The sequence below is a fragment of the Pipistrellus hanaki genome, assembly GCF_964339955.1.
Source record: "Pipistrellus hanaki genome assembly, chromosome: 7".
In the NCBI taxonomy this organism is placed as follows: Eukaryota; Metazoa; Chordata; class Mammalia; order Chiroptera; family Vespertilionidae; genus Pipistrellus; species Pipistrellus hanaki.
In genome coordinates, this window is record NC_140509.1 from 48,748,311 (window position 1) to 48,761,124 (window position 12,814).

The window sequence follows — 12,814 nt, forward strand, 5'->3', positions numbered from 1 at the left end:
TCCTGGCTTTGTCACATGAAATGGGGTAAAGTACTCAACTGCTATGAGTCTCAGTTTCCTTACATATAAAATGGGAATAAATAATCACTTCTTCAGAGTTTTATAAGATATAATTTACCAGTCCTGCTGGCTGGCTTAGTGGTTGAGAATCGTCTGGATCAGGGCACTTGCCCAGGTTGCGGGCTCAATCCCCAGTGTGGGGTATGCAGGAGGAGGCCCATCAATTATTCTATTTCACTTTCCTCCCTTCCTCTCTGAAATCAATAAAAATATATATATATATTTAAAATGATATAATTTCCATAGACCACAGAGCTGCAACTAAACTATGTTAATTCTTCCTCTTGGTATCTAGGCAATAATAGCAATCCTATATAATAAAGAGGTAATATGCAAATTGACCATCACACCCTTGCAAAAGATGGCCATCCCCATGTGGTCACAAGATGGCCACCCCTTGTAGTCACAAGATGGTCACCACAAGATGGCCAGCAGGGGAGGGCAGTTAGAGGCAACCAGCAGGGGAGGGCAGTTAGGGGTGACCAGGTCAGCAGGGGAGGGCAGTTAGAGGTAACCAGGATGGCAGGGGAGGGCAGTTGAGGGCAATTGGGCTGGCAGGGGAGGGCAGTTGGGGGCAATCAGGCCAGTAGGGGAGCAGTTAGGCATCGATCAGGCTGGCAGAGGAGCGGTTAGGGGGTGATCAGGCTGGCAGGCAGAAGTGGTTAGGGGCAATCAGGAAGGCAAGCAGGTGAGCAGTTGGGAGCCAGCAGTCCTGGATTTTGAGAGGGCAGTCAGACATCCCCGAAGGGGTCCCAAATTAGAGAGGATGCAAGCTAAGCTGAGGAACATCCCCACGCCAGTGCACAAATTTCATGCACCAGGCCTCTAGTGTTGCAGTAAGACTGAAAGTACTCATATTAAGTATAAACAATAGCATTTTGTAACTTATGATTACTTATATTAACAATGTAGGTGCACCCACTTCTGACAAAGCTGACTGAAGAGAGCTTTAGGAGACAGCGATCCTCTGTCAGTTTCCTTCATGCTATGAAGAAACAGGACCAAGGCTGAGGTCAGTGGTCCAGGGCTTGAAAGTTCCACCATTAATGGATCCTTTAAAAACATGATTAACTCTATGTCAGAAATATATATTATTTTTAATCAAACAGTTCTATTTTGTTTCAGTGATGACAACTAAAATTCCCTCAACAGTATTAAGAAACTTTAGTCCCTCATTTATAATATAAAAATGAAAATTAGAAATGCTTTATCTTGAAAAACACAAGTATTCTCATATCATCTGCCCTTTACTAGTACTTAATAAAACTATTAGCTTAAGAATGAAATCACCGGAGAATCCAAGATGGCTGCTCGGGTAGGCAACTAGCCGCAGCCGCACACAACAATTTCAATAAAATACAATTAAATATAAAATGGACATTACCCAGAACTACAGGAAAGTCGACTGACTGGAAATCCTACAACAAGCAGCAAGGAGAAAACCAGAAGGAAGCGCGGAGAAGCTGTAAAAGCCTAAGGTACGGAGACACGCGGCGCGCGGAGAGGACGGAGCCGGAGAGGAGGGAGGCCGAGTGCCTGGCGGGCGTTCTCAAGCGGGAAGCAGAGAAAAGCTCCGATTGTGCTGGGCCCCCAACTGCTCTGAACCCCAATTCTAGGCCAGACCCTGGGGACCCAGGCTCACCCATAGGGAGCTGGGCTGTAAGGTGGAACTCCAGGGAATGGCGAGAGGAGGTCCCGGAGGCGCGCACAGTGCGCGCAGAGAAGGGCCGGCCAGCTGTGCCGCGGGATTGCCCTGATGGGAAGGAGACAGGGGCTCCAGACTGCTCTGAACGCCACCTCCAACTCCACTTCCAACTGAACTGAACCCCAATACCGGACTCATTGGGGGAGAGCATAGACAGTTTGGCAGCAGGCGAAAATTGAGGGCACCTTTCTCTCAGAGGCGCTTGCAACAAGTACTGAAGGACCCTGAGTCTTAGGAGTCGCATAGGGCGGGGCTGACAGAAGCCAAGGCTGTAGGCTCCACCCTGAAACCCGCCCCATCAGGAAAGCTGCCTGCGAAAATGCCTAAACCAAATAGATCACAAACGAAAGAAATGGAGGACAAAAAGCGAATGGATATAGAGTTCAAAACCACACTTATAAGGTTTTTCAAGAGTCTCCTAGAAAAGGCCGATAAAATAAATGAGACCTATGAGGATATGAAAAGGGATCAACAAGAAATGCTAAGGGATCAACAAGAAATAAAGAATACATTGTCTGAAATAAAAAATATTTTACAGAGTCCTAAAAACAGAATAGAAGATCGCAAGAATCAAGTCAAAGATTTGGAACATAAAGAGCCAGAAGACACTCCTCTGCAGAAGCTAGAAGGCAAGAGAATCCAGAAAATTGAAGATGATGTAAGAAACCTCTGGGACAACTTCAAACGATCCAACATCAGAATTATGGGGGTCCCAGAAGATGAAAGAGAGCAAGATATCGAAAACATACTGAAAGAAATAGTGACAGAAAACTTCCCCCACCTGGTGAAAGAATTGGACTTACAAGTCCAGGAAGCACACAGAACTCCAAATAAAAGGAATCCGAAGAGGACCACACCAAGACAAATCATAATTAAGATACCAAGAGCAAAAGACAAAGAGAGAATATTAAAAGCAGCAAGAGCTAAGCAGGTAGTTACCTATAAAGGAGCACCTATACGATTGTCAGCTGATTTCTCAACAGAAACCATGCAGGCGAGATGGGAATGGCAAGAAATATTCAAGGTGATGAATAGTAAGAACCTACAGCCAAAGATAATCTATCCAGCAAAGCTATCACTCAGATTCGAAGGTCAGATAAAGAGCTTCACTAATAAAAAAAAGCTAAAGGAGTTCATCACCACCAAACCAGAATTATATGAATTGCTGAAGGGGGTTCTTTCAGAAGAGAAAGTAAATAAAGATAAAAATTATGAACAACAAATACGTAACTATCAACAAGTGAATCTAAAAACCAAGGAAACTAAAAAAAAAAAATCTGAGGAACAATATTAACTGTTGAATATAATAGAATCAGAGGTATGGAAGGGGAGTGAACTGATGATTCTTGGGGAAAAGGGGAGAGAGAGATGTGGGAAGAGACTGAACATAAATTGTGCACCTATGGATGAGGACAATGGGGGGTGGGGAAAGGACAGAGGGTGGGTTGAGAAGGGGGGGGAAAGGAACATTTGTAATAATATGAACAATAAAAATTTATTAAAAAAAAAAAAAAAAAAAAAAAGAATGAAATCACCAATTTTTAGTTGCTTATAACTGTCCCTTAATGTGCTCTCCTAAAAGTAAAATTCTTCATCTACTTGATATTTGTACATTTTCACAAATAATCATAAATTGTATTTATATTAGTAAAAGTCCATACCCTTCTTTCCCCCAAATATCTTACTGTTAAATAAGGAATGGGGGAAATTGGTATACCATCTCTCTCTCTCTCTTTTAAAGGAGGGAGACAAAAAGCTGGGCAAAAGTAGCTTAAACTGGTGAAGGATCAATGCACTTTATTCTAGAATTTCTATCCCATGTTTTGTTTTCTAAAACGTTATTTTCCCCAATAACACCCCTCTCGTTACGCATAATGAGTAAAAAAGCAGATCCCAAATATAATCCTCGAATATTATAGCATGTTATCTTCCAGGATAACTGCAACCTGGGTATGTAACCTGACCTGGAATTGAACCCACCCCCTTTTGGTGCATGGGGACGGGGAGCCATCCTGGCCAGAACTCACCTTGCTTTAGAAGAGGGCATTGGGATCTATCATAAAAATGTTAAGGGGCTGAACTGGCAATGAATTTATAGTCTGATTTTTCAATAATATTGTCTTTCAAAACTGTCTCCTTGGAAGAAAAAAAATCTTAGATTACTAAAGTGGGCTAAGAAATTTTAGAACTTTCTTAAGTATTTTTGAAAACCATATAATGAACTATTCATTCATTCTTTCTTCTTCTAAAACACACACACACACACACACACACACACTCAATTGCTAATCATTACCAATGTTAATGCCCTCCAGCCAAAGACCACCAGGAACACACCTGCAGTTGAACAAGGTGGGTTTACTACTTGATGCACTGAGGGAGAACATGAACCATGGGTTCATTAGCTTAAAAACCTATAATCAGATTAGGCTTAAAAAAAACCTTAGATGTTCACTATTAAAAGTAATCTATCTTTAAAAAACAAAAATGCTATATTTAAGCAAATGGCACCAGTAACTACAAAACAGGAGCCCTAGACATTTTACTCAACACAAGTCAAACTCCCTGCCCGAGCTGGTGTGGCTCAGTTGGTTGAGGGTCACTCCAAAGGGACGCTGGTTCATCTCACAAGAGCTCTTATCCAGATAGTTACATTTCTTACCATCTGAGAGTCTGACGAAGGGAAAATCTCGAGTACTGTACCATTTTCTTTGATCTCATTCATCAGTTCAATAAGAATGTAAGACTGTGCCAAGTTCTAAAAGAAAACAAAAGTAAAGTCTTCTGATTCAGCTATACTATGCCTCTGATCTTATGGAACAAATTACTCTTTCTAAGTTTCAAATTTCATCTTGCATAGGAAACGTTTTTTAACTTAAAAAAATTTGTTGAGTACATTTTACATTTAATAAATGTCATGGTTACTGACAGAGCCATGGTAAAACACAGAGAAGACATCTAAGAAGCATGATGGAAATGGAAGGTGTATGTATAATATGTGTATGACGATGGCTAAAGATAGCCTAAAACAAAGAGAAAACAAGTTTCTAGATGAATATGTAGTAGTCATTAGACAGGTTACAGGTGTGCAAACAAATATAAATTAATTAAAATGATCTTTGACATTTTACAAAGCTTTCGGATGCCTCTTACCTGCATAACCGCATTAAAAAAGCAAGTATTTCCTAAATTCGTAATTCCTTTTACAGATAAAACACTGTTGACTTTTTTTCCCTTCTTTTTTTCATCTGTTTCATGTTTTTCTTCACAAAATTTTATAATTCTAGAAAATGCATCTAAGTTAGAGAAAACATAATTGACATGAAATGTAAAATTAAGTACATATCATTTGACATTATTTAAATACATTATTTGAGCCGAGACCGGTTTGGCTCAATGGATAGAGCGTTGGCTTGGGGACTGAAGGGTCCCGGGTTCGATTCCGGTCAAGGGCATGTACCTTGGTTGCGGGCATATCCCCGGTAGGGGGTGTGCAGGAGGCAGCTGATCGATGACTCTCTCTCATCGATGTTTCTAACTCTCTATCTCTCTCCTTTCCTCTCTGTACAAAATCAATAAAATATATTAATTAAAAAAATAAATAAATAAATAAATACATTATTTGACATTAAATAAGCTGTTTCCCCTGAATCAGTACTCCTAAAGGACAGGAACACAAACAAATAACTGTCTTGAGTTTTGTAATTTACTGCTAACGCACTTCATTTTAATTCATGTTAATATACACATCTGTACCTCACACCGCATTGCAGAGTAAGCTCCAGATTAATTGAAGAACTAAATATGAAAGAGTAAAGTTAAAACATGAGTACAAAAGATCCAGATCTTGGTTTCTAAATACCATCCCTTACTAAAAGAAATGTAGACTCCTTGAAGAAAAGGCTGATTCTTAACCTGGGGCAGTAAAGAGGCCAAATGAGTCTACCACGTTATTGTGCCAAAAAATAAGGAAGTACTTTCAAAAATGATGAATATGTCAAAATACACAGTTGCCATTTCTAATAGGTTCCCACGAGTACAATGTGGGACAGTTTGAATATAAAACTAAAAAAGGGCACTAGCAGATTATTATTCACTGGATAAAATGAAAGTGATTCTGAACTGATAATAAATTTTAAAGTGGGAATGAAAGGGAGAAAATTTCCTTACAAGCGAATGCCAACTAATAAAAGAAATTATGAAATTAGAAAATCACTATACAATGGCAATTTTTTTTGTATTCTTGCAACTTTTCTATATTCGAAAATGTCAAATAAAAAGTTAAAAATTAACATAATTATAATATAAAACCTAATTGTATAGTACATTAAATCCATGTTTTGTGTTTACGAACTTTTGTATAATTAATGCAAATTTGAAAATTATAGTATAATGTTTAATAACAATATGAAAATGAAGAACAATTCCTAACACTCACGAACTAATAAAATTATACCTATTTAACAGCAAATTATTTTCTGAATCATTATTATTTGAAATTTGACAGGAAAGTCCCAGGTTCTCAAATCCTTTGGTTTCAACTGAATGTTCTTTTAAATCCCTTTCAGTCCTCAGATTGTGTAGTTCTTTACAATTATATATAGTACTTTACTCATCTAATATTGACATGCTGCCTTGCATTGCCAATTAACTGCTAAATGCTTGGCTGTTTGACCCTATAATCAGATGAATGCTCCTTCTTCCACAGGGGTGTGATGTTGGGGAGAACATACATAATAAAAAGTTGCCCTAGCCGGTTTTGCTCAGGGGATAGAGTGTCAGCCTGCGGACTGAAGAGTTCCAGGTTCGATTCTGGCCAAGGGCATAAGCCTGGGCTGTGGGCTGGATCCCCAGTGAGTGGCTTGCAGGAGGCAGCTGATCAATGATTCTCTCTCATCATTGATGTTTCTATCTCTTTATCCCTCTCTAAAATCAATAAAAATATGAAAAAGTCAATATAAATGAAAACCTACAAGATTAAACAGCAAATAGAGTAGACTTGTTGCATTCCATGTGTCTGATGAGTTCCCCATCCTGCCCTCTGTACAGAAGCATTATGGGAGATGAACAGAGTTGGAGGTGGCCCTGTTCTCAGGACAGGAGCAAGAAACCACCATGAAAAGAAACTTTAATCTTGGATGCTGGCAGACCGAACAAATACACATGCTATTGGTTCAAACAAAGCTTGACTTGGCACCTTTGACTTTTGGTCCCCACCCCCCCAAAAAAATAAGGCCTCAATAGATGGGGCTCCAGTATCAAGGGAGGTTATTAACACATTTTCTCATGTACTTGTCATAAGGATTAAACGAACTGCTATTTGCAAAGTCATTGCCATAGTAAGCACTCTGTGTGTGAAAAACAGTCCAGAACGCCCATCAAAAATTATTTGTGACAGAATTCGTATCTTCATGAGCTATTCTTCATGTTTACTGCTTATCTGCTCTCACTTTTTTTCTTCTCTTTAATTATTCCCTGTACTTTCTGAGTTTTTTCCCCCTCTAGTTTATTTATCCCTTATTTCTAACTGGATTTTCTGAATTGTTAATATAAGTTTTGCCTTTTATATTGACTTTGTGGTTTTCATAATTTCTTGGTTTTGCCCACAATCACAATGGTAGCCTTTTCATTATAAATTTATTGTCATTTACCACCTAATTTCTCTTCAGTGATTTATGTACAATGAGAAAAGTTATAAAATATAGTAGGGCAGCAATCTTACAAATTTGGGTATATGCAATCCTGAACAAATATGGCTCTTCAAAAGTATTTCCTTTAGTTAACATTCTTAATAAATGTTGCCATATTTTTTAGCTTATTAACATGAAAACAGAGTGATTAGGGGAACTAAACTATATAGATTATATTAACTATATATAAATAGATTACATATTTAACACATATTTCTTATTCACTTGGGAAAATACTTCCAGAAACTATATTTTAATCTTATAAAAACATCGCATTTTTAAACCATAACATGCAAATTACTTATGTATCTGTGTACTACATTTACCCATTAAATTTCAAAACATCTGGGATAACATCCTAAAGTAAACAATGTTCATAAGACCAGCTGGACAAAACTACAGGCAAAAAAAAAGCATAAACATATGGAAAAACAGATTTTACTCTTCCCTTCAGCAGTAAGGGATGACAAATGTCGAACCCAGATATATCCACGCTTCACTGTGTGATGCTTTTCAGCACCACCTGGCTCTCCATGCAGGGCCACCAAATATGGACAGCACTGCCAGAGAGAACATATCCACAGGGCAGTGGCAATAAAAATAGTTTACTTCATGATTAAATACCCTGTTTCCCTGAAAATAAGACAGTGTCTTATATTAATTTTTGCTCCCAAAGATGTGCTAGGTCTTATTTTCAGGGGATGTCTTATTTTTTCCATGAAGAAGAATACGGTACACATTTATTGTTAAATGAAAATAAAGGAAATTTATTACCTGTATACGGTACGGTAGTACAGTAGTTGTCAACACAAACCAGACAAACTGTGAATCCTACAGTATCAAGAATTTACTCATTTATTCAATGACAATCATGTCATCATCTTCTGGAACATCATCATAACAATCCAATTCCTGAATTTCCTGGTGAATTTCTTGTGACTCCATTTCTTTCAGAATCAGTGGACCAAATCTCTCATGTTTAGCAATAGCATTCTGAGACAGAGCCTAGGGGGGCCTTATTTTTGGGGGGATGTCTTATATTTCACTTATTAGGAAACCTGTAAGTAGGTCTTATTTTCGGAGGATGTCTTATTTTCGGGAAACACGGTAGCTACTTCACACAAGTGTCAAGGGTCTATTTGTTGACTTTTACTTATAAGTCTGTGAGAACATATTCAAAATTAATTATGCTATTGAACTTGAATATTAAATATACCAGATAATTTAATGAAAAAATAAAACATTTTCTAATAATTATTTACATTTGTTTTATCTAAAGTGCAAGTTTTACGAACAAAAACAGATCCAGAGACAGAGAAGCATCGATCAGACCATCAAACCTCAGAGGGAAGATAAGGGAGGGTGGGGGAAGGGGGGAAGATCAACCAAAGGACTTGTATGCATGCATATAAGCCTAACCAATGGACACAGACACTAGGGGGTGAGGGCATGAATGGGGGTGAGGGGGGGAATGGGGGATTAAGGGCACATATGTATATACCTTAATCAATAAAGAAATTTAAAAAATAAAATAAAGTGCAAGTTTACTAAATAGCACATTTATAAAATAAAATGCAAGTTTACTAAATAGCACATTTATAAAATGTAACCATTCAAATTCAATTGGTTTAACAAATGTCCATTGAACCACCTCAACTGCTTAGGATTTATGGCTTCAGTATAAGATAGTGAACAGCACAGAGATAGTAAGCCTTAAACACATGAGAATATCTTAGTAAAACTTTAGAAACTAAGCCTACAGGAACACTTACTCACTAAGAAACTGTCAACTTGAAAGTTTAAGATTCTAGATTAAAACTAGAGTGTCTGAGAATCAATTTCTCAATTACCTGACATACAAACACGTATATTTTAGTAAAAAGCAATTTATTACTTCTACTAAAGAATGATTTCTGATCATTTTGTTTTGAGAGACAACAAAGCTTTCTCAATCTAGCAGTGATTCTAAATCCTATTCACTTAAGGACTCTTTCTTCATAAACACAGAACCAAATGCACCAAGAACTCAACTTCAAAATGTTTTAAAGTATAGCATAATTAATAAGACAAAGCTGCAACAGCAATAACAAAAAAGGACTAATTATACAAAATTCTGATTACCATTTGTTTTGTTCTCAAGTTTTACCTGAAGGCACGACATAGCTATGATTAGAAAGAATTTCAGGGTTAGAAGATTATTTTATTAAAAGGGATTTACTCTATCTCACCTCTATATTACCAACACTGTCATCAGATACTGCACGTGTGTAATCAAGTAACATAGACACCAGAATGTAAAGAACATTGAGAGAAAACTTCAGGCATTCTAGGTAAAAGTTTTAAAGCTCTTTTATGTCTCTGCAGTTTGTTTACCTTTAAGCCTATAATCTCAGTACTCACAGCTGCTAGTTATTTGATTAACCTGCTATGGTTTTATACATACTCAGGTATTACAATAAAACTGGATAAAGCACCAGCAAAGTACAACACCCCTCCCCACAAAAAAAAAAAAAAAAAAAGAAAAGAAAAGAAAAAAGAAAAAGAAAGAAAGATTAATGGACCTGGCAGACATTAAGAACTTCATTATTGCCGAAACCAGTTTGGCTCAGTGGATAGAGCGTTGGCCTGCGGACTGAGGGGTCCCAGGTTCGATTCTGGTCAAGGGCATGTACCTTGGTTGCGGGCACATCCCCAGTAGGGGATGTGCAAGAGGCAGCTGATCGATGATTCTCTCTCATCGATGTTTCTAACTCTCTATCCCTCTCTCTTTCTATCTGTAAAAAATCAATAAAATATATATTTTTTTAAAAAAAGAAAGAACTTCATTATTATCCAAAACCCTCTAAAAATTGTCAACAAATTAAATAGGGGAAAAGGATGCTTTTGTCAACTGAAGCTTTTGTATAATCTTTCTGGAAGGTAGTTTAGCAACAGTAATCAAAATTTAAGATATGTTTATAAATTGGCCAGAAATCCCCCCAAATTTAACCTACAGAAATAAAAGAACAAGTACATAGAGATGCAGTTTTTTCTTATCATGGGAGAAAATTGAAAACAACCAATAGTGGATTTGCAGCCAAGTAATATTAAGTGTCTCTTTTCTCAAAGGTATAAATATTTGTACATTACTTTGGTTAAACCAGAAGGGGAACAATGGTGCTTCCCAAATTTCCCAGAGGCATGGGAAAAGTAAACTTACTTCGTTGCTTGCTTATTTAAAAAAAAAAAAAAAAGTTTGGGAACATTATCTCCTCTGATAATTGTCCCCAATGCAGAGATATGAAATCAGCTGGTAGTAATAGAGAGTAGATTCAAACCCCAGCAGGCTGGCTTCAGAATCTGCACACTTAAACATTACGATCTACTATTTTTCTTTATAATAATGGTTGATAGGGTTAATATGTGTGATAATTTAAGATACCACTGAAATTCTAGTGATGATATATGAAAGAAAAAGCCACTATTCTTAAGCAAAGCAGGATATACTGGGTATTTTTGGTGTGTGAATTTATAGCTATATTAAAGTTTATGGCAGCCCTCTTCAAATGGGCCTCAAAAGAATTAAGCCCTAATGCCCTAGGCACCCAATGTAGGCAATTAACTTCTCCTTATGTATCCAGATGAATAGTAGTTAAGGGGACATCATGGGGAGAACTGAGAAAACAGTCACTCAAATAATTCTCTATGCTCTGTAGTTCAAACAAGGAATCCCAGATTTAAATCTCTACAGGTAACAGTGAGTTGTTTTTTGAAAGTCCGATACCTTTTTGTTTCTAACCCCTTTTATAAAGGGGAATAATATTTTTAGTATTTATTTTTTAAATGCATATTTCTTAGTCTTACAACTGTCACTTTTAAGCAGAATAAAATATTACTTTTTTTAATAAAAAGGTAGTTATTACATTCAAATTGTCTGTGAAAGGACATTATTTATCTTCAGATATACTGTTTCAGATCCCAAACATACCATTTACTTTCCTATTAAAAAAAAAAAAAAAAAAAAGGCAGCAAACTTAAAAAAAAAAAAATCAACGTAAGTCATTATTTTTATACCAAAAGCATAAGTTTAATGAATTTAACGGAATATTTCTCTTTTTAAGCTCTTTGAAAATGACATCCCATCAGTATTTAAATTATGGGCCAAATTCATTGCTTTAGGGAAAAAATGTAGATTGTCAATTACCTGTCTTGTTCACAAACAGCAAACCAATATTTGACAATATTATTTCATCAGGAATTCCTGTTTTTGGTAAGTATTTGTAGAATACTTACTGACATTTACAAGACTATCGAAGTACAAATGAGCCTTTCAGTGATATCGATTCACTTTTTAATAATACATATTTCTGGGTGGGTCTCACAAGAAAGTTTTCTTGCTCTTTTGCAATTTTGTGTTATATATGAGGATTTTATTGGTTGTTTTAGTTTTCTGGTATGTTTGGAGGGATTTTTTTTTAAAAAATATATTTTATTGATTTTGTACAGAGAGGAAGGAAGAGGGATAGAGAGTTAGAAACATCGATGAGAGAGTCATCGATCAGCTGCCTCCTGCACACCCCCCACTGGGGATATGCCCGCAACCAAGGTACATGCCCTTGACCGGAATCGAACCCAGGACCCTTCAGTCCCCAAGCCGACGCTCTATCCATTGAGCCAAACCGGTTTTGGCAGGATTTTTTTTTTTTTTTTTAGCAAATCATAGCATCAGATGTGAAATCCACACAGCTGTAAGCATTCTTCTGGGAACCTGCATTAGGATTCCCTCAACTGTCTAATGCAATTACCTAAACCAGTCATGTAGCATTAATGGAATTTGCTCATTTCTACAGCTGAAGAGAAGTTTAATCTTCAAAAAGGAAAAACTTGCTGCCCCACAACTCCTCTACCTTGGAACCAAACAATAATTATCCCACCTGTTTATTCCCAAAATGCCATTAACCAATAGAATTCTTTATTTGATCATGTCTTAAACTGATATTGCCACATGAATGGGCAGGTATACATACAAAGGCATTCCTATCTATCTCCACACTGTAGACAAAAAAATTTTTCTAAAATACAAAACTAATCATCCATATCCCCACCTAAAATTAGTGGTTCCTCACTGCCTTCAGGATAAACTACACTTACAAGGCCCTTTAATATCTTCCTACTCACCTTTAGGGTCTCCCCTCTCACCATCCCCCAATACACAAAACTCAACCTTGCAGCTCTATAAAATTGCCTGAACCTATCAAGCTCCCTCATCAGAGAGCTATTCCTCTCCCTGAAACACATAACCCCGTGCCTCTTTGCCTAGCTCATTTCTAGACATCTTTCAGCTCTTGGCTTAGAAAGTCTTCCTCTAAATAAAATGTCC

At 37.1% G+C, this 12,814-nt stretch overlaps 1 protein-coding gene across 5 annotated transcripts in view; it reads right to left on the bottom strand.

Moving 5' to 3' along the window:
* Positions 1-12,814, bottom strand: part of USP45 (ubiquitin specific peptidase 45) — a 54,340-nt gene that overhangs the window by 25,329 nt on the left and 16,197 nt on the right. For all 5 annotated transcript variants that reach the window (XR_014795464.1, XR_014795465.1, XM_084889367.1 and 2 more), the window contains exons 6-8: positions 4,919-5,061; positions 4,428-4,523; positions 983-1,113 (exon numbers count right to left, since the gene is read on the bottom strand). Coding sequence is in view for 3 of the 5 variants with exons in the window: in XM_084889367.1 (XP_084745493.1) it covers positions 983-1,113; positions 4,428-4,523; positions 4,919-5,061 (370 nt within the window). In the remaining 2 variants the exon portion in view is untranslated. The remainder of the gene's footprint in view (positions 1-982; positions 1,114-4,427; positions 4,524-4,918; positions 5,062-12,814) is intronic.